Raw genomic sequence first — 23,479 nt, forward strand, 5'->3', positions numbered from 1 at the left:
AGTAATCATCCTAGTTAAAACTGACAGACAATAAAAAATTTAATAAATATCTGGTACAATTGCATAAATATCTGGTTTAAAGGTGTAAATATAATATTTCAAAAGTAACAATGTACCACAATGTAGTATATATATGCATATTTCAACAACAAAACAGTCGAGCTAAAAACTGCTCATCCGTTTAACTGAGTATTTACTATATATGAGCCGCGTCATGACAAAACCAACATAATGGGTTTGCGACCAGCATGGATCCAGACTAGCCTGCACATCCGCACAGTCTGATCAGGATCCATGCTGTTCGCTTACAATCCCTATAGCAAATAGAGAAACTGATAGCGAACAGCATGGATCCTGATCAGTCTGAGCGGATACGCAGGCTGGTCTTGATCCATGCTGGTCGAAAACGCACCATGTTGGTTTTGTCATGACGCGGCTCAAGTATTATGCTTGCCCATACAGTTCATTTCGGTTGTAATATAGTCACCGCTTCTGAGTAAAACATGTTATTTCAAAAATGTCTAAAATTGTACTGGCTTTGAAAAGGGCGATTCTCTATTTATAATGCTAAGAGGTCTCGTTAACCCCCAAAATAATCAAATTTAATAACCTGTTACACAAATTATACAATGTAAAAGTTGGTAAGTTGTAAAAGTACAACAGAACAATTGTACGTACCTGACTATTTGCCCCTCTTTTAAGAAATCTTGTACCAGCATACTCGTTAGATCTCCTTGCTATCAGAGCTACATAGACAGACTTGCCATAGATGTAGAGATCTAAAATATGTTAAGGCATTGGCAAGTAATCTTAACATTTGGCGTGCTTGCTGCAACTGGATCTACCCATGTAACCTGATCAGTGCACACCAAAATTATCCGAAACACTTGTGCATCATGACTATGGTCTGCACTGTTCACTATGCAGTCAGTAGATAATAGATATTCTGAAATTTTTCCTAAAATGATGAATTGTTTTGTCAAAACTGAAAGACAGACAAGTTCATTTAAATAATATTTAGTATGGTAATGGTAAGAAATTAGTAAAATACAGTTAAATCTGTAGTTAAAATCACTTATCAAGGCAGAAAACTTTCCAAATGACACAGTTTGCCTTTTTCAATGATAAAATTTATTTAAATTTTTTTAGAATTTGCAAAGTATTTTAGTCTGTGAAAACCATCTATTTCTACCCTTCAACAGCACTGTAAATCAATTAACTTTATAATGGGATAAGTAAGTCATATAATAAAGTGTCAATCTGGAATCAGTTAACTTCTATTGGAGATCACAGTTAACTTTAATTTAATAAGGAATCATTAAACTTCAATCTACATGTATTGGGAATCAGCAAACTGCAATAGGGAAATTATTTTTATTATTAGCTACAGCATACTTAGTACATATTAATAATGAGTCAATGAAAATTAACTGGAAATAGAATGAAGTCAGTTAACATTATATAAAATAACTATAGATGCTGTATTAATGGTATACAAGAATTAATTACCAGTAATTGTTTGTACAAAAATGAAATCCACATAATACATGTATAACTAGAAAAAATTAAAAATTAAATTAACCAAGATAATTACAAATCTAGGTTTACAAAAAGTAAAACAAAACTCCAAGAAAGGATACTGCATTGCGCTATAAAACCATAAACAAGATGTAACACCCAATCTGGGTGAACTTCTTCCTTGAATATATCAGTTAAGTGTTTATTCCAGATGTATTTTGTCTCTGGCTTGGATTTCACTCCATAAACAACTTCCTCATCTGTAAATAAAGCAGTTGCATCAGCAATATAAAAACCGTGTCACAAAACTTCATGCTCCATAACTCTTTATAAGGATCATGATAGAATGGATCTTTCAAGTGTTTACTGTATTATGCAAAATGGCGGATTGGCTATCCAATTGCTACACTGGGATAATTCTTTGTCACTGCTTGCCTGGTTTACAAAAAAGAACACATGGTGTTGTTTGTACTACTGTTTGTTCACAATTGATTAAGCACTGAACAGAAAAGACAGAGCTAAACTTTTCACAGTTAATAACTGGAGAGTCCATTGTTTAAGCTGACTCAAAAGTGCATTTCAGTAATGATCTACAATAGAATTAAGGGTCAAGGTCAGTGACCTGCAATTATGACCCTGAAGACCTGTGTAATGTTTTAAAAGAAATACATCAGTTCTTAATAAGAAATAAAGCCGCACACAAAATGTTAACCAGAAATTTAATTACTTCACAAAAAGAAACAATCAATGTTAGAGTTATGGGTTTTGGTGAGTGATCTATAATTTTGACCCTAGAAACCTATGCTTTACTTACATTAAGATGTGTTTGTTTAAAGATACATCAAACAGATTAAGCTATGTTGATCACTTCCCATCTTACCTGCTGCATACATGCCATAATTTCAAGGCTACTTTCCGGGACACATTTTATGGGTGTTATTTAGATCATCAAGCAAATTGGTTCTAAAAATTACGTAGTGGGATACTAGTAATAGAAAGAGCATCGAAACACGAGGCTGTTTTGTACAAGGAGGCGTAGACCCTGAGTATAAATCAGATTGCCAAATGTTTTGATGTTCTTTCTCTTTTGTATCATAGTCAAACATAAAAACACATTCCCTGTTGTCACAATATGAAAGCCCAGAAAAATGTAACCAATGAACGACATCTGAATATGATATTTCTGTCGCTTTCCCTTTCTCTGCCGTCACAGTATGTAAACCCCCGCAAAAATGAGCCAATCAATGGGCAAGCTCTGGAGTGCTGGTAACTAATACCTGCACTCCAGTTAACACACTTTGCATGTACATGTATATGTATATGATTTAACTCTGACACATTTTAAACTGAAAGGTCCCCAAACTATGATACAACCTAGATTAGCGGTATTTTCAACTTGCGAATATCATTACAACATAAGACAAAATGTCAAAAATAATTTGGAGTTTATCTATCGCAATTAAAAGTAAAAATGGTTCGAAAATTCAATCAGTCACAGAAAAGCATAAAGCTTTAATGCAAAAAATGTAAAAAGATGTAAAAAGGGCAATTACTCAAGTGGAACTAAAACAAAATTTGGCTTCCTTTTTCACTGAATTACAATTACAAATTGTGCAACTTGACAAAAGAAAAATCCAATGTATTTGTCAGAAAGTTTTGCAGACATACTTTTATCATACAGATTAATTAGTGTATATATGTCTGTGCTTTTAAATAATATATTACAAGTCTGAATTTTTATATGAACTACTAGATGGTAGAAATTTTTATGAATGGGTCTGAAAAAGGTTTCAAAAAAAATTAAAGCTTAAAAAAAAAATCACTGGCACATCTGTTCATAAAATTTTGTTCCTTGAACCAGTAGTTCTATTAAACCACTTCCACCAAAATGCCAAGTCCTGACAATATTCATGTACAATCAAGTCTACAGTTGAAAGTAATTTATCTAAAACATATCAAATTACCATCTTTTAGAGGTCCAGTATCGCTTCTTTCATCAGGTATGCCTGTAGTATTGTCAGTTTTATCATGTGTACTTCTCATGTCTCCAGGTTTTATAACAGGTTCCATGTTATACTGCAGCGTATGAGTCAGATCATAGCTATAACTAGAAACATACATAAAAAAAACAAGTTTGAACAAGCAATTATCATAGTATTGCAAGCAATCCATAAGTCCCCTACCGGTAAGAGCCCAAGCAACATTCTGAAGGGCCATTGGCCATTCACTTATGTTTCTATTTTAAGTAAATTTGTTGAAAAAGTTCTTTAAAAGTGATCACAGGAAACAGTTTTTATGTACAGACAGACAGACGGACTGAAGGACACTCTAAAGTTATTTTTTAAACATCCCTGTTATCAAAATATAACATTTTTAAAAGCAAAATTTTTAAAAAGGAGATAACGATGTCATACATGATGTGAGTGTAACAAAGAACAATTAGTAATGAAGGTATGAATATTGAATGTTTATTTTGAATTTGAAGTAAATGAAAGTTAAAAGAACGAATAGGAAAAATTAAAAGTTTAAGGAGGAGATAATTCTGGAAATATGGATGCTAGATTTATAAACCTTGTCATATTATTATGATGTAGGAGTTTGAAGAAAATCCTATCATGATTGAAGAAGTTGGAGTAAAAATTACCAATTTCTAAAAAAAAAAGTCTAAGTTCAAAAGGGGCATAATTCTGGAAATAGTCTTGCTAGAGTATTGAACACTCACAAATGTTAAGTGATAATAAGAAACATTTATACGAAGTTTGAAGTAGATACATTCACAAAAAAAGAAGTTATTAAAAAAACCAATGTTTTTTTCATGAAAATTTTAAGTTCAAGGGAGGTAATTCTGATAAATTTTGTGCTAGAGTTGTAAACCTTGTCACATATGATGTGGTTGATGACTAGCAACTTATATTTAAAGTTTGAAGAAAATACCTTAAGAAATAAAGAACTTTTAGTGAAAAAACTTAAAAACTAGAATCAGAAATCTTGAAATTCAGTCTATTTGTTGCCATAGCAACCAGAATTTTCAACATAGGAAGATAAGAAAAGGATGTGCATAATTTCCATACTACCATCTACCCATATGTCAAGTTTCATAAAAATATTTGCAGTACTTTTTGCGTTATCACTGGATCCAGGTTATGTGTAAAATTTGCCATATTTCCAGTCTATTTGTTGCCATAGCAACCAGAATTTTCAACATAGGAAGATAAGAAAAGGATGTGCATAATTTCCATACTGCCATCTACCCATAGCAATAGCAACCAGAATTTTCAGCATAGGAAAAAAAGAAAAAGACGTGCATAATCTCCATACTGCCATCTATCCATATATCAAGTTTCATAAAAATATTTTCAGTACTTTTTGCGTTATCGCGGGATCCAGGTTATGAGTAAAATTTGCCATATTTTCAGTCTATTTGTTGCCATAGCAACCAGAATTTTCAACATAGGAAGAAAAGAAAAAGACGTGCATAATCTCCATACTGCCATCTATCCATATATCAAGTTTCATTAAAATATTTTCAGTACTTTTTGAGTTATCGCGGGATCCAGTTTTGTGGACGGACGTACTGACGGACGGACAGACGGACGGACGGACATACAGACGGAGGGTAAACCTAAAGTCCCCTCCGGTAAACCGGTAGGGGACTAAAAATGTATTAATACCTTTTATGAATCTGTAAAAGTCATTTAGGAATCAGTAAAGTTCATTGTGGAATCAGTAAAGTTCATTGTGGAATCAGTAAACTTCAATGCATAACCAGTAACTTTTGATAAGGAAATCAGTAAACTTCATTTAGTAACCTGTAAACTTTGATAAGCCATTCAGTAAACTTCATTGAATGAAATAGTAAACTTCATTTTATGAATTATTAACTTGACTGTGGTTTTAATAAACTTCATTAAGGAATCAGTAAACATCATAATAGAATCAGCAAACATTCTCTGGGAAACCAGTAAAAATAAAAAAATATTTACCTGAAATAAAAGTTGCTGGACAGGTCCACGCTTTGAAACATCTTCACATACCTGCATAATGAATGAAATAACAGAATAATTCATAATACATCATTAATAACCCCAGCTACAATATTTGCATATAAACATCATACATGAAGAAAGACACACAAGGCTTTGAGATTTTTTCATAAAACTTTTCAGCAAAAAAGTGACCCTGGGTTACGATACCACCTGTCTTTACAGACCACTTTCCTCTTCACCACTGGCTGGTCTCTTAAGACAGGTTGGACTGTAGTCTACATGTTTATTATCAGAACTAGCATATACAAAAATTTATCAAGCTATTATAATTATACAGCTTTCTGCCTTTAATTGATATTCAAAGAACATGTATTTCAAGGTAATCTTTTGACTTCTTTTAAGATCAAGTAACTGTATAAGATTATCCTTCATTTAAGGAAATGTGTATACTGTTAGAGTAACCTTTAACCTTTAATTTTTTTATACAAAATCTCTTACATTCACAATATACTAAAGGCTTTTAATTACATAAGTTCCTACTTAAAACAGAAACAAAATTAGCATGGTAAGAGTTAAGTTCTCTTAGTAAGTGCAAAGTTAAACTTAAATTGAAATTTCCTTTAATTTCTTTCTTCATTTTTTTTCAAACTTTGAATACCATATTACAGTACTAGTTTGTATTGCTTTGAGATATATCACAATTCCTAAAATCATATTAATTTTATACTGCAGGTAGCTTACCACCAATTTTTGTGTTTTAATATTAAAATCCCTTTAACATTAAATGGAACATTCCAAATCAAAAGCTAGGTGAATCCATTATATAAATTTAGCAGGTTAATTATCATTAATATATTGAACTTTGTGCACTAACCTAGGTTCATCAGGATGCGTGTATCGGACTCCATCGTTAGGTATATATTGCATCACTGTGTCCTCTATCTTGTAAATAGTATGCCCGCCAATGAGGGCCACCTTACTCCTCTTTGTGATTAGCACCATGTAGTAACCTTCTAGGAACTTCACAAAACCTTGAAAAGAAAATAGATTGAAAAAATCATAGTTTTGTGCTATGTTTAGCCCAATTTGAGTTTAAAACATTGCAATGTTTTTCAATGTTGGCTCATTTTTCACAATAATTGGAATAATTATTCTGGAAAAACCTGAGTGAATGAATGAATGATCTGAAAATTTTCACACAAGTTACTGATCTATACCTAAATCAAATGGAACATTATTCTTGAAAAATTATTTCTAGTCCTGTTACCTGTCAAAAAATGGGCGAGTCCCTTTAAAGCAATTTGATACTTTAAAATCTGTATAAAGATACTTACCTACTATACCATATGCAGAGACGCTCTTTGTAAGTCCAGTTGATTGTTGTTTTTGCTTGGTTGTTGTTCTGTTACCTGATTCTATTGTTGTCAATAAGTTCATTATTTCCAGATGGCTGTAAATATGCTGAAAATGAGGAGACAACAGATATAACTAACTGCTCACAGTCCTACTTTATGATCATATAAATTGTTTGATAAAAGAGAATTCATTGATCAATATATTAGAGAAGCTGTGTCATTTCTTAGAGATGATCAGCCATCATTTAAGTTTGCCTAAATCAAGGCATAAAACCTTTATAAAAACCTTCTATGAGTATATCACAAGGGGAGCGGTGGCCTAGTGGTTAAGGTGTCTGCCTCTCAACCCAGAGATCATGGGTTCGAGCCCTACTCGGGTCACGACCATGTTTCTTCATACGACACCAGTACTGGTTGGTTCCAGGAAGCGGACTCGAAAGTGATTAATATAAGTTGCAAGAACTTGCTTCGCAATCGAGCTTAAACAAATATGTTTAAACCATCACTCTATGTGTACTTGTTATATAATCTGTAGCAAAAGAATAAATAAACACACTGTCACAGTATGATATTTATAAATGGTGTACGTGTGCATCAAATAATTTCGAGGATATCTAATAAATTTCTATGCATAAAATACCTTGTCATCATGAATATGGAGTTCCTTTGGCTCTGTTCTATCAACTTTAAGGACTCGATATGTAGTCCCGGTATTGTTGGAACCCACAATATAGAACCTCTGAAAAAAGAAAAACAATTACATGTGGATACCTACATTATATGTAACATATATATGTGATGGTAAGAAATAGACTATTCAGTAGACTAAATAACATCTACCTTGACTGTTGAATCAAAACATACAGTCAAACCTGTTTTAAACACCAACTCTGAATAAAAAAACACCCTTTAAATAAAGGCCACTTTCCAAAATCCATCAATTATTAAAAAGAACAAAGTTATGTCCAAATAATGCCTATATACTTGTTTATAAAGGCCATGTTTGACCTTTTTCACAGGTTTGACTGTAGGCCTATTTGCAAAAATGGCTTTTATCAATTTTAAGTTATCTTTAGAAAAAAGAGCATAGTTATCCTTAGTTCCAGGCATTTGGATCAATTTTGGATATACTTTATGTTGTTCTGCAGGATTAATATTCAATGGTTATTTTACAATTATTAATAGGAAAAATTAGTCTAATGCATCAGGAACATAGCGGTATTATTTGATGATTCACAAACGAAACAACTGTTTAGTTTACACCTTAATGTTAGTCACAATAAGAATACCAGTACAAATTCAATTTTTATCGGGCAAAACTTGTATAAGCAAATGAGGAAAACTTCCGTAGTACGAATAATTTTAGGTACGAACTGATTCATAATTATAATCGATGAAAGAATGATGTGATCTAATAAAAGTATGACTAAACTTACCGCTTTTGTTTCATAAATATTTACTCTTTGAATGGAAGAAATCAGTGGAAACTCCATGGCAATATCTGTGATTTTGTTAAGGCAATATCTGTAATTTTGTTAATTTAAGGCCTATCTAATGTTTATTTTCTTGCAGCGACGAAGCGGACATTTAACTCCCCTAGACCACACATTTAATTCGTACTCAATTTATTCGGTATATTAAACAGAAATCTTGCATTCTTAAATTCAGAGGCAGTTCATAGTAAAGTGCTATGAATCGAATAAAAATTGCATACAAAAAAGATAGCTATAAGAAAAAACATATTATATTTAACGATGACATATAATGGAAGGGAGATAGATCTAGATGAGAAGTTGTAACGATCAAATATACATTTTGTATTTGATCGGTTCGCATTTATATAATTTTATCTAGAATCCCTTTTGTATTGACTATATATCTAAACATTTCCTGATTAGATTTCTATAATGCATTTATTAGTATGATATATTGTATACATGTTCTTACTTTTACATAGAATAAAATTAATAATTTGACACCGAAAAATGCACGTAGTAAGCATATTTTGAGAATAAACCAATGGATGGTCGTGACTATAACGGAACTACTTAAGACGTCGTCTGCTTAATTTATCCAACTTTTTTATTTTAAGTTGAAAAATACTTAAATTACCTATATAATAAACATTTAATACATATGACTATATGACATGACCGGGGCATTACTCTGTCATATTCTTTATTTATTCATCAACATATTTCCTCCTAAATGACATGATCCATTGGCTAACCAAGCAATTCTGGAGGAAACAATTCCAAATACATGTATTAGCCTACAATGTAGTTCCACACGACAATGCGCCGTATGGCGTGCTTCGATAGAGACAGGACGGCAAGACGACAGTGTGTCAACGCGCCGATTGGCGCGTTTCGCTAGCTACAAGACGAAGAGGTGATACAAATAATGGTTGTGTTGTCGCTATCGACAACGCAACGCGCAAAGTGTACCAAATCTGCCACCACAGACAACACAGACATCTTTTAGTATACATGTATAAACCATATACTAACTGTGAATCATTCTTGGATGCTGAATATTTATATAGAGGATATTTGTTTAGTTCAGTGTAAGATCGGAATATATTTCACCGAGTGAGCACCAAAAGGTATATTTCACGAGTGGCGCAACCACGAGTGAAATATGAACTTTTGGTGTTCACAAGGTGAAATATATATCGATCTTACACTAAACTAAACAAATTTTCTTTTTATTACATGCAAAGAAACGTTTTAAAAAGACATTAAACCTAATACTGAATGAAAAGCGCGCCAAAAAATGATACAACGTGACGTCATTTACGACGTCACGTCATTAAGTTGGTACCCAGTACTGTGCACGCTGGTATTTCACTGAAACAACGTAAGGGATTAATTCAAAACAGTGAAATTATCAAAGTACTGGTTGGTTCCAGGAAGCGGACTCGAAAGTGATTAATATAAGGTGCAAGAACTTGTTTCGCAATCGAGCTAAAATAATTTATAGTTTAACTAAAAACTTTATTTAATAAAATAAATATTTTTTTCAGTAAATACTTGTATTTTACCATGAATGGTACGATACTTTTTTATTTTCACAGGACTGATTCTTTATGGCGGACGACGAGAAATATAATCGATGTTAAACATTTAATTCCGGAATTACACGTTTATGGACTCTAAAGTGACATTCACCATAGAAACTGTCAGGCCACTGGATGGGGGAGAAGTGTAGCGATTTTGTGTGGACTCAAACCATTCAGTATAATATTGAAGTGAAACAGTGTGTTTGTGATTTGACAAGCTATAAAACTACACTTCTTTCAATGCTGCCTAGTTCTAGTAACTAGCATGTCCCAAGCCATGATAAAAGCAGAGGGGGGGAAATGAAGTTCATAGTTAATGTAGTTGTTGTCATAACATATAAAATGTAAATGCAATACACCATATTACTACAGAGTCATTGATAGCTGTATACAAAAATTTAATAAGAAATCTGCAGGACCTGGTTTTTTTCCAAACATTGGTTAGTGATAACCAATTGATAAAATCAAAATTGACTGAAATCACTGTCTTAATGATGGTGACTCCCCACTGGTTAAGGGCATTATACAGTGGTCAAAGACTGGTTAAAGTTAACAACTGGATAACATATTTTATCCATTAGATCAACATTTGAGCAACAAAATTTATCCAACAGACAATTTTAAAGGGATATTCAGGCAAAATAATGACAAAAATATTGAAACGATCTTATGTACTCAAAACACGCTAAAATGACATTTCTTGAAGTTTCAGCATGAATTTCTGTTTAAATTCTAAATATTTTGGGTTTGAAGCGTCAATATATCTATATATGTTGAACAAGATTTAGACCCTAATAGAATCACCAAATAGTTTTATAACAAGTCACTTGACTTGAACAAACGCTTGTAGTTACAATAACAAATATCATGGATATTGTATGATTGAAACAAGTCTAAGTCATTCACTTGACATGTTCTTTAACGTTTCCGGAATTCACTTTGACAACTATTGTGAAATCCATGCGGGTCAAGTTAGGAAACCACCATTTTATTCTTTATATGGAGAAAAGTTTGGTTTCTTTGACTGTCTAATATATTCATTTTGAAAGCATTTACAGAATAATGACTGAAAAACTCAAAACTAAGAAATGAAAATTTTGCCTTCATCTCCCTTTAAGCCAGTGGATAATGTTTTTTATTGGTTGGTTACCACTAAACAATGTTTTGAACAACCGGGATATAGAAGTTAACAGCAGCACTTTAACTTTCGAACACTTATGGTAAATTTAATGAATTTTATAGAAATAAATCCATAAAAATCTATGAACAATGTTAATCGATGCTTGTGTTGCTTTATTAAGCTTCTTCAGCTGAAATGTTAAAATAAAAATCAATAAAGCTCTTAGAAAAAAATATCTGAACTTATAGCAAAAGTGTATTTTTTAATTTTTAAGACTTGAAACATTACCCACTTCTATGCAAATAAATCGGAGCAGTTACTAGTGAAATAAAGTCATCATTATACTCTCGAGGAGTACAAACAAGAAGAATGAAATGAATGTCGCAAATATGAATATAAATATTAACTTCATCGCAAGACTTCGAGCTGTTACGGTTGTAGAAAATATATTTCAGCATAATAGCATTGAATGGAAACAAACTTTAATAAAATGACCACTTCCTTACCATAAACACTATTAGGGATGGTCAAGGAACCATTAGTCGGGCACCTGATCTTCCATGCTGATGAAAGTGAAAAATACGTGCAAGGTATACAACTAAATCCGGGTTCATCACCGTGACGTGCTAACCATAAAATGGTTCCAGTTGAACATGGCTGCCAACATTTGGCGTCCCAGTCTTGAATTAAAACAAAATAAATATGTACCAAATAAAATGATTGAAAGTTTCGCAATAAGTTTAAGTGTATTTTTATAACTGAAAAATCAGAAAAGATAATTCTTTGAAACAGAACGAAACAAAAACGTGTTGTTTTACGTAACGTCTATGGACTGTTAGAAAATGGCAGGAACGCATAACATATTTCTTTGCAAAACATTTTCAGTGCTAGGAATATCATCATCTTAACAATTACATTTTAATGTTACTGTATTTTCTAGATTCTTTTTAATCTTTTTAATGGTGTACAAACAACACATTTTTTCATTTAATTAATGCTCAAATCCACTTGACACTATAGTAGACAAAGATATTTTCATCCTCAAATTTCTTCTCAATACTACTTTTATCATCTAATTATTGAAAAAAAAAAATTTAAAACATTTTTGTTAAATAAATCAAACGTTAAGTATGTACAATTTATTTCTTGTTATTTCTCAAGTTAAATGTTTGATTGGATTTTACGTCACATCGACACAGTATAGGTCCTATGGCGACGTTCCTGCTTTATTGGTGGAGGAAAACCTCGGGTGCCCTGCATTATTTCAGGCACGAACGGGCACTGAGTAGAACCACCGATGTTCCGTTAGGTGGCTGGTAGCTTCTCCAAATGAATCCAAAAGTCCCTGTCGGGATGCGAACCAACAACGATAAGGAGCAGGTGGTTTGGAGTCAACGACCTTAACATTTATTAATACAATATTGATGTAACTTAATTGTGCAACTTTGATATATACATGTATACCAAACCATCCGAAAGACAAGTGATATTATCGATATGGTGGTGAAATGCTAGTGCTTTACCAACATAATTATGTCATCTTTGCGCCATACATCCATATATTCCTTTGAATGTTTCCAGGTCAATAAAGTAATGAAATACGTCCGGTCTTGAACATTGAAATACACGTTTCAGTGCCATACAAATGCAATATATTTATATATTTTTTTATAACAATAGTAAATGTAAAACTAATGGGGAGTCTGTATAGCTGTCCCATGGGATCACGTTCTAAAGATTTGGATGTACGAATGTGTAAATTTAAAGTTTTTAAGATCATCAGTGCATTGTAGCGTCTCTTAAGAATTAATCTGTTCATTTGGCCATAATTGCTATACCAGCCCTGATTTTGATTTAGTGGCAACTACTTGAATTACGATATATATAATATGCTTTTCTCCTCAAGCTTAAGTATACCTCGCATTTTTGTGAAGTTCGGTAAATAAAATTTGCTTTTAAGATAATGGTAAAAATGTATACACGCCGATATATAAAACAGTTCCCATTCCTTTGGAGAAATTCCGTTGTTACGGTCGTGCATCCTTTAGTCCTGGTACATAATTTCACGTCAGCAGTTTTTCGTGGATATACGAGAATCTGTGGGGCAGGTTTTACCTTGATATTCTTTTTTATATCTAAACGTCTTACTTGTTGATTTATTAGTTAAAACAAACGTTGTTAAATAATACAAAGACATAATTACGAGAATTATAACATTATCTGAATATGAAAAAAGTCCATTTCTCTCGAAATTACAAATTTAAAACGGGAAATGTTTGCCCCTGAACAGAGAAGATTTTCTATGATTCATAGTTGGTGTCAAATTTGGGAACACTTGCTTGGGCGTTTGCATGTATTTGTGTGTTGAAACTCCGCGGCGCCACCTATGCTATTGTGTTTTAATGTTTTTTTATTATTTGTATAGATAGAAGTAACCTTCCGCAATTTAGTTTTACAAGCCAGTAAGAGTAATATGTCCCATTTGAATTGGAAAAAATATGGCGGGTTATTTCTTCAATCGATTTTCATATTGCTATGGACATAGATAGATAATGTGCAATCTTAATTCGGAAATTAATTCCGGACATTAAAAGTTCAAGTTGGAAATGTGAATTATACTATTTAAATAACTCGATATGTATAACCTTGATTTGAAAATAAAGAGAAATCTTGAGTATTAAAATTTTATTATCACTGATATGAGATGGAACTATTGCTGGTAGAAATGACATCAAAAACAGCAAAAATAAAAATAAAAAAGAATAGTTTAACGAAAATGAATTAAGAAAGTCACTGCTATATTGCCTTGTTCTTGTCACATAATCAAGTCGAACGCTACATTTAAAGCTAACGGCGATCATCTCTTATGTGGCATAAAAAGTAAAAACCACTATATACAATTATAATTAAGACTTTCATCCATAGACTAGTAGGCGATATGTCCCTTCTGCTTGAATTTTTAATATATTTTTTTAAATAGTATTTCTTCTTAATAGATACACTAGGCTCAAATTTGATGTTTGAAAATATTGATAACTACTACACAGCCTCTTTGTAAATATAGAATAAACATGACTCAGCTTCATTCAAGTTTGTTTGTTTGTTTGTTCCAATTTACGCCTTTTCCCAACAGTATTTCAGTCATATAGGCGGGTTATTTCCTAACCATCGTTCCTGGAGAGTTACACCAATACTAGACTACCTTCCTCCGCGCTAAACTACCAAAGCATCTCCCGGGGATCGAACCCACGCCAGAGAGGTAACTGGATTAGAAGTAATCGACTCTAACCACGGAGGCGGTCAGCTTCATTCAAAGTACATATGCTATGTTTTAAACTCTTAACACTATAAGTGGTCACAATATGAATATATAGTGTCATTAAAAAACTGGCAGTTTTGTAAGAAAGGATCAACTTCACTTGACCTTTAATAGGGAATGCAGCTTTCAATACAAAATGTGAACACTTTTTAACTCAAATCAAAAACATTCAGTAAGGATTTCATGGATTTCAATAAATTTCTTTGATAAAAATATTTTACTAAACGATGAGCATAGTATATCTTTAATTATAAACTGTTCATCATTTTTATAAAGTCGGTGGGCAATTACATGCATTTAACAACTACCTTCCAAGAACCTGAGATTGTAGCATTTCCAAATTTAGCAATGTTGGACGACCTGTAAGCTACCAATTCTTAACTATTCTGTGGTATTCATTACAAAATTACAAAACGTACATCCACCATCTGAGTAATGCAACGCACAAAAAACTTGGAACCAGTTTTGGTGTCATGTAAAATGATCATTCATTTACTGATGAAGCCTGGAACCAAACTGCATACCGTTCTTGTATTGTAATTAATAATGTTTTTAAATTCAAACTCGGAGCTGGCACTAGGTACGATTATATTATTAAACAATATGCACATTTAAAAAAAAATCAATTTCAGAACTAGCTCTGGTCTGAATGTTTATTTGATATTTGCTTTTTTAATGAATTTTAAATACCTATCACAGAGCATGCGCAACCTCTGAATTCAGTGCTATCGTGGTCATAGTGGGTTTCACTTTCTGTTTAACATGAAATAACGATTTTAGAACTGGCTTTAAATTTTAACCGTGATCGACATGGAACTGTAATTTTCTATATTGTAAATGATCTCGGAGCAAAAATAGAAAATTCAAAGCTAGCTGGACATTAGAGGTTACTTTTCGGTACTGTGCATTGTTGTCCTCGGTCAAATAATATAAACACAAGGTCAAATAATATAAACTCAATGAGGCAAAATAAGGCCAACCTTAGATATCTTTGTTTCTCTCTCCCTCGACCCATGCTAGTTTGGATGTGATAGGTAGCTAGGTTGTTTCTTTTGATCATATACTAGTATTGGTATTTAACATGGTGTTTTATCTGAATTATATGAATATCAAAAGAAAAATTAAGAATGTTTCGCATCTGTCCAATGTTTAGAATCAAAGTTCAAAAGTTTAACAGACTCAATATTCATTTACATATGATACATTTACAAAAATATAAGATACAAATATATATAATTATGATGTGGCTCTGGGATTGACAGGCACTGCTTTCTTTTTCAAGAAGTTTAGTTTTTGTTTGACAATGAGATGTTTTGGTTAGTAGTGTTTCTAGTGGCTAGGTAACGAGAGGGAAAACATACAAATTTTATTTTAAGCCTAAGCGTGAATAACTTAGATAAGACTAATTTTCCAATATACAAGTACTTACTTTAAGTGGAATGACCCACAAACAGAGACAGACATATCTAGAAGTCAGCTATTGTTAAGTTTTCGTATATATTAGTAAAATCATACCAAAATGAAAAGCGCAGAACAACCCAGTTTGATATCATTGTGACATGAAATGTGTCGCATAATTGGTAAACAATTTTGTGATGCGGTATAAAGAAATTTGAAGCATGGTGATCAAAAATATATTGATTGTAATTCAGTTTTAATGATTTGCTACACCGTACTTTGTCCTTCATCTATTTCTGTAGCTCCTGTGCATTATTTGCATATTTCAAATAGGAAATTGCGATTAATTTGTAAATAGATTATAAATAAAAACTGTTATTAATTCAGGTTACTTCAAATGTAACATTTCCGCACAAAGTTTTCTGGCTAAGTGGATACTGTATGTTCGTGAATTAATTCAAATACACCTTTTCCGCCTATTAAACATTTCATTAGAAACTATTAATTTGCTCCTATTCACCACGTCTAAATCGAATTACAAAAATAAGTTAAAAGTAATTTAGATTGATCCACTTACTCAACTTGAATAAATCTGAAATCAATCAAACAATAATTTAATTTTGCAGTTTGATAATTATGTATTTTGCTTTTCATAATGCACGAATGGCGTTTGTTTAATGGACCAGTTGCGAGTAACAGGTTTTCTCGAATAACATAATGTGCGAGGCCATGAAACCGTTGGACGAAAAAAATGAAATTACCACACTCTTATGTAATATTTCCTTTATAAAGTTTGTTCTCTCTTTGATTATATTCCCTCCCATCGATATTAATTGACAAATGTGGTTTGCGGATATTGAAACAGTATGCAAAGATTTTTAAAACAACATTTGAGGCAGTTGCAAAGCTGAAAGTCATGTTTACAATGTACAAAGAGTAAAGACTTGAAAACGCGGAGTGATTGCAAAGTGTTTAAAGTCTCGGGGTTTGTGCCCTTTTCGGGCCACAACTACTTCTTTTTTGTTGTTGTTTTGTTGTTGTTGTTTTATGGGGGCGGGTTTTATTTAATATGACATCATAACTGGTTAGACACGGAAGTAATGTATTATAGAAGTTTTTAAAAATACGAGTAAGACTAAAATAACTAAACTAAAAAATCGGAAAAGTAACTTTTTATTTTTTTTCTACATAATAACAATTTATATATATTCCTCTGCAATATTTACTAAAATGCTAACATACTGAACATGAAAACTTAACTAGAGGTATTGATGTTAAAATTCTTAGATATATAAACAAAAGAACAGACCAGTCATCTGAAATTACTTTAAACTTTAGCAATGTATAAACATTTTAACATAGTTCTATCTCTAAGAAACTGGTAAGCATCGATATTTTTGCATTTCAGATTGGTGTTTCCGTTAGTTTTACCCATGCCAGATATTTCATTTGACAATGGGGAGCCAGATGAGTCACGTGCTCCAAAATGACACAAAATTTCCATCAAAAATTAAATAATTGGTGAACAATTTAAAAACATGGTAAAATATACAAGAAAAAAATGTTACCTCTACATGTGTATGCGGTTCAGATTGGAATATCCGCCCGAGGGTACCCGCCAATTCGGGAAGCCTCGTTACCGCCACATGGGCAAATTTTCTTTATTTTGTTTACTTAATAGGCATATAATAAAAAAGAAAATTCTTTTGTTATGAAAATGAATGTCGTCTTATCATTTTATCTAAGAAAGGCCTCCTGTTTGTTTTATTCACAAATATTATGTTTGGGGGTCTTTTACATGACTGTATGAAAAGTTTGTGTACACAAATATATGCGTTTCAAAGATATTTGCATGACTATGCTTTTGTATACTACCAATTTAAGTAAACAGACGCAAAGGTTAATACTGGTTTGGAATGATCGAATAATGTTTTGGTTTATTTTATTTCGCCGATTAATACTAACGTAAAATGCTTTACTTTACCCCCAATTAAAATTATTTTTTTGTTTTTTTACTACTAATGAGAGACAGAATGTCACAGATGGACCACCGAAAGTTCAACATTTGTAGTCATAGCAACAATCAGATTCTGAACAGCAAACGCTGTCACAATAGCATGTATCCGCAATCTGACCATTATATCTTAACACAGTTCCAGGTACTTCATTTTCTTCGACGCACGTGCTTCCTAGAGAAGAGTTACAGCCTGTAACGAAATGTACAGCAACATATTAAATCGAAACAAGAATATCGGGACTCATGTTATATTGATATTAAATTGATATTATATGACAATATTTTATGATGTATTTACATAAACCTGATTTAAATGAATCGGCAATACTTGTACTTGCATGATACATTATCACCCGTCCAAAGGGATCGGCAATACTTACTTGAACCTGACATTATAAGTCTAATTAGATCAGAAATACTTGCATGATACATTTATATTGATCTGACCTAATAGTATGTATGTTTGTATGCCGAATATGTACAGTAACAGCATTGTTTCACTGTTTTTATTGAAAAGCGGGCGACAAAAAGGCAATATTGAATTAAATTTAAACACAACAAGCAAATTAATATGCACGCCAAGAAGGAAGAAAAAAAGTTCGGCACAGGTGTATCAGTCACAGTGTGAGTGATACACAGTATTTTACTGGCAGGCATGTAACGAAGATATATAACAATCAGTTCCTGCAGTCTACATACCTACAGCCCCTGTCGGAATAACAAGTCCATCTGTAAATCAGACAAAATATGGTAGTAATATAATATACCTGTGTGTTATATAGCATATTCTATTGTTTGTTTTATAGGTACATAGTTTATGGGAAAAGGTAAACAATGCAGTTACAAAAAAAAAATCAAAGCACAGAAGGCGCTGAATTTGTTTGGGTCTCAGAATGTCAGGAAGGTAAAGGTTGTCAGATTATAAAACAATTTGTTTTTGTATAGTGCCACCAATGCTTTCCAGCGTTTTAATTGTAGTAGATTGGCTAAAAGACTAATTGCAACATTGATATTCAATCCAATGATTATTTGACTTAAACAATTTGAAAAAAAAAGTTGCATTGATTGGGATTTAAACTCCAGACCTCTCGCTTCCTAAGCGAGCGCGCAAACCCCTCGGCCACGGTGAATTTATATGTTAACGGCTTGAAGAAAAGCATATTATTCTAAAGTAGGGTTTGTAACGACGCTAACTGTTGTTTAACACTTGTGTAAATAATTATGGCGCTTACTATAAGCATGTATATCTATAAAGAATAAAACAATATTAGAAATCTTTGACCATTCGGGAATTATTTTGCTTGAAAATTAATGCGCCTGTCATGTGACCATATATACGCAGTGATCTCCCCTGAATTTTTTGGCCTAAGTGTTACATATAAAGGGAAGTAACCGCTTCAAAAAGCGGACTACTTTCGGCATTTGCAATTAACAGCATTAGAGTCTGAAATTTCGCTACCATTATTTGTTTGGTCTAACGACCCAAATAAATAAAAACGATCAGGTATCATCTGATTCTATATAATCTAGTTATGAAATAATTTGAGTGTTTAGATCGTATATAAATGCCGCTATCTTTATATGGTTTTGGCAATATTGACCTGAGACATTTGAATACTCAATGACCTTTTGCCGGTTATAATCGTATTCCGAATTAAACCATACGGATTTTAACGCATGATACAATGGTAAATGTATAACTTACCAGCATATAGTAAGGGACAAGGTGTAAGACTTTCAATTAGTTGTCAGTTTGAATCAAATGATTTTTCTTATGTTTTCTTGTATGATATTTTATTTTGCGAAACTTGACAGCTATGTTTTATGCACTCATTGTATGAATTTACAAATTAATGAGTCTCAGGTAAATATTGCCAAACAATTATACATTGATGAATTCTAATAACATCACCTTAAGGTTTTTTAAAAAGTGACAGCCAGCTGGTTCATATTTCTCTTATTTATGTTTACAACGTTAGTACGGACAAAAAATTCCCTTTACAACCACCAACAAGACAAAACGACGGCATGTGCGCCTGGTTACACAAAAGAGAACGCAGTTTAATTCCGAGATTTTCTTCTTACAAGAAATCCGGTGTGTAGCTCTGTCTAAAAAGTTGACATTCAAAATATGTGTATAGACATTCGAGCATAATCAAATCGCATGAAAAAAAGTAACAAGTACGTTTTAAATTTATACTTACTCTTGAGGAGTCCAACATCTGGGCCTAAAAAAGAGAAAAGATATGAATTGATTTAAACAATATTTATTTTCAATAAATTGATTACATAATATACATACAAGTACACATGAATAATTACAGAGAGATTTAACATTAAAACAAAACTACAATGTATACAGAAATTAGTAAGTGTATTAAACAGGTTATCTATCAGAATAGAGGGGGGAAGAAAGCTTATGCTAAGCCTCGCTTCTGACTATCGTGCTAAGCTGCCATGATGGTGTAATAATCAATATGAAATAAAAATATATGAATTAAACGTATTCTTCTCAACCGTGTCACGACCCAGTCTCCTATGCAGTGATCTCCCCTTATCAGTACAGAGATCTCTGTCATCACAAACATTTAAATATCAATATTATGATATTTTATATTTTTTAGCTTTTGAATTTAATTTTCATTATTTTGTATACTATTGATAATTTTTTTATAAAATATAGCGGACGTAGGTACGAAAAGTTAAAAATAATACAGAAAGAGAAAAATGACGTTAGATTTTCTATGCAACGGTCGATATTCGACGTTAGGTCATGTGACCTTCATCATCATGTGAAGGCAGTGATTACAATTCTGCCAAGGGAGGTAATCACTGTGAGGAGTTTGGTCACGACCAATGTTTCTTCATATAACACGGGTACTGGTTGGTTCCAGGAAGCGGACTCGAAAATGATTCATATAACTTGCAAGAACTTGTCTTGCGATCGAGCTTAGATAAATATGTTTAAACCTAACCTGTAGGCAAATAATAATATGCCTATTGTTTATATGCCTATTGTTTATATGAAAATATATAGTAACAAAGAAAACAAGGAATGAAATTATGGAACTATATGCACCTTGCAACTTTCTTACCATAAACGCAGTCTGGTATGGTCCATGAGCCATCAGCCTGGCACCTGATATGTGACGTTGATGAAAGTGAAAAATACGTGCAAGGTGTACATCTAAATTCCACCTGAGCCCCGTAGCGTGAGTACCCATTGTACGGTCCTAACTGAACGTGACTGCCAACCGTTGGTGTCCCACAGTCAACTGCAAAAAGTATATGTTATATAATAAATTGATAAAAAAAGATGTGTCTAGTCTTATTGTAAAAAAAGAGTTTATTGAAACCTAGGAAGACAAATAAACTTCCACACTTGAAAAGTAAGAAAAAGGAAATGAACCAAACTAAAAACGGGATATTCAAATTTATGAATTTACAATAAATTTTAATAAATGTATGAAACGCATAACATTTTTCTTTGATAAAAACGTTGTCGATGCTTGACAAAAATACTGTCGGTGCTTGACAAAAACACTGTCGGTGCTTGACATAAACACTGTCGGTGCTTGACAAAAACACTGTCGGTGCTTGACAAAAACACTGTCGGTGCTATTACCAGGGCTGCGTTTCATAGACAGTCATAAGTTTATCCTAAGTCCAAGCACTTATGACAAACTATAGGACCAACTTAAGATCGTTTCAAGAAATGTTTTCGTCTTTAGTCAGAAAAAAGTCTAAAACATTTCTTTAAGTCATTATCTAGAGAAATGTTACAAAATACAATGTCATGCACTTCAAATGTTCATCTGCATCGCTATACAGAAATTGAAGAGTCTTTAAGTTGATATAAAAGCCATAAGTTAGGACATTTTCTTTGAAACAAAAATTGTTTCAGTCTTTAGACATCTTTTAGACTCAGGACTTTCAATGAAACGGGATTTAACTCAATACAGGATTGGACCAGTACCTAAAGACGCTTGCAGAAATCATGATCACAAAATAGACAAATATCGTATTTTTTCGCCGGTTTTTACATTTTCATTCATTATCGTACATAAATCGGTGTGAAAAGATGAATTAGACCTTTTAAAGTTCATTCCGTTGGATGAAAATGCAAAATTTTAGCATTTTATCATTCAAGCGCCTTGTCCGGTAAATACCGTAACACGGTATTTAGTGTGGTGCTCCAATCCTTATTTAGTCTCACTCAGTGAAACGCAACCCTGATATCTGCCATATTTTGCGGTTCGGACCGGAATATCCGTCCCGAGGGACCTGCCCATGGGCGGGTTCCCGAGGTACGTATATTCCGATCCGAACCGCAAACATATTTCAGATTTCTTTTTTCTTTCTTGCATATTCTACAACATTCCATTATAAGTACTGGTATAATGACATAAATTTCAATGGAAAATGTTTTATTAAGGGAAAAGGAATTTAAAATATGGTAGAATATGCAAGAAAAATATATCTGACATATGTTTGCAGTTCGAATCGGAAAATTGGCCCCTCGGGAACCCGTCCATGCATGGGCGGATCCCTCGGGACGGATATTCCTATCTGAACCCCAACATATGACAGATATTATTATTATCGTTATATTCATGCTGACCATATTTTCTAAAACTATTTATTAAATCTAACAATTGGTGTAATTATACCAAATTCACACTGCGCTATGCTCCATTTACCATCCGACAGACAAGTGATATTGTCGATATGGTGATGAAATATTGGTGCTTTACAAACGTATGTCATCTTTGCGCCAAAAAGAGAATTTCCATTGAATGTTTCCAGCTCAATATCGTTGTGGCTTACCTCTGGCTTACCGCAGTCAACTGCATAATTAAAATAATTACTTTATTATGTTACAAATGCAAAAATCAAATTACTTCCTAAAGTTTTTAAAACTAGATCTCATAGGTGGTTCGGAATACCAACTGTTCGGAACGCATGATCTTTTACATGTACGATATTACGTAAATTTGGTAAAAATCATCTGGTCCATTGATATGCCTTTTGTCCTGTGTAATATAATCGGTGCATTCTGTAATATGATTTAAAATTCGAATCTTACTTTTATAAGCAAATGGTTAGATTAAAAAAAAAACATAATCTCAAAGGGACTCAACTGAGTTTTTTTTTTTTTGACATGACATAAAGTTTTGAGATTGATGTTCCGTTTAATTAATGTAAGTCTAAACCAAAAGCATGTGTGCACAATTTCAGATAACTCGCTTACTATCTAGTTACAAGAATGATAATTATTAAGTGAAAAATGATCCAAAATTGAAAAGCGTTGTGCGATGCTTTTCACTCAAATTGGGCTTAGGATAGCACAACCATACGATTTTTAATTTCTTTCTGTGTATATATCTTTTAATTATTATTTCCACATCTCACCCTAACTCAGATATGTAAAAAATCAAATGTTATATTTTGAAGCGTTTAAACCTCAGTGGAGTTACTTTAAAGTTTCTTCCCGACCATATCCATTTTGTGTAAAGTTTAGCGTTCAGCATCATGAAGTTGATATACATACCGATATAAAACAAAGTTTCTGATTGGTCATCGAGGGATATAGACGAAGGATAAAATCCATTACAACCCGTACACATTAAATTCCTTTCAAGAAATGTCACGGCCGTACATCCAGTAGTCCTTGCGCATTTTTCAACGCACGCAGTTTTCCTACG

The 23,479-nt window shown here is 32.7% G+C and overlaps 2 protein-coding genes across 3 annotated transcripts in view; both read right to left on the minus strand.

Moving 5' to 3' along the window:
- Nucleotides 1–8,442, minus strand: part of LOC132745565 (polyphosphoinositide phosphatase-like) — a 47,452-nt gene extending 39,010 nt beyond the window's left edge. For both annotated transcript variants that reach the window (XM_060734513.1, XM_060734512.1), the window contains exons 1-8: nucleotides 8,296–8,442; nucleotides 7,500–7,598; nucleotides 6,839–6,965; nucleotides 6,379–6,535; nucleotides 5,502–5,552; nucleotides 3,483–3,625; nucleotides 1,641–1,778; nucleotides 679–779 (exon numbers count right to left, since the gene is read on the minus strand). In XM_060734513.1, the coding sequence (XP_060590496.1) occupies nucleotides 679–779; nucleotides 1,641–1,778; nucleotides 3,483–3,625; nucleotides 5,502–5,552; nucleotides 6,379–6,535; nucleotides 6,839–6,965; nucleotides 7,500–7,598; nucleotides 8,296–8,352 (873 nt within the window). In that variant the 5' untranslated portion in view covers nucleotides 8,353–8,442. The remainder of the gene's footprint in view (nucleotides 1–678; nucleotides 780–1,640; nucleotides 1,779–3,482; nucleotides 3,626–5,501; nucleotides 5,553–6,378; nucleotides 6,536–6,838; nucleotides 6,966–7,499; nucleotides 7,599–8,295) is intronic.
- Nucleotides 8,443–16,922: 8,480 nt separating this feature from the next.
- Nucleotides 16,923–22,616, minus strand: LOC132745555 (complement factor B-like). The gene is made up of 5 exons (XM_060734504.1): nucleotides 22,445–22,616; nucleotides 20,870–21,049; nucleotides 19,979–20,002; nucleotides 18,474–18,503; nucleotides 16,923–17,964 (listed from the first exon to the last, which is right to left on the minus strand). Exons 1-5 carry the CDS (start codon nucleotides 22,539–22,541, stop codon nucleotides 17,816–17,818), a joined length of 480 nt encoding a protein of 159 aa, XP_060590487.1. The 5' UTR covers nucleotides 22,542–22,616; the 3' UTR covers nucleotides 16,923–17,815.
- Between the last annotated feature and the right edge of the window lie 863 nt (nucleotides 22,617–23,479).

This window comes from Ruditapes philippinarum, unplaced genomic scaffold (assembly GCF_026571515.1).
Source record: "Ruditapes philippinarum isolate M1 unplaced genomic scaffold, ASM2657151v2 ctg2257_1_1_1_1, whole genome shotgun sequence".
In the NCBI taxonomy this organism is placed as follows: domain Eukaryota; kingdom Metazoa; phylum Mollusca; class Bivalvia; order Venerida; family Veneridae; genus Ruditapes; species Ruditapes philippinarum.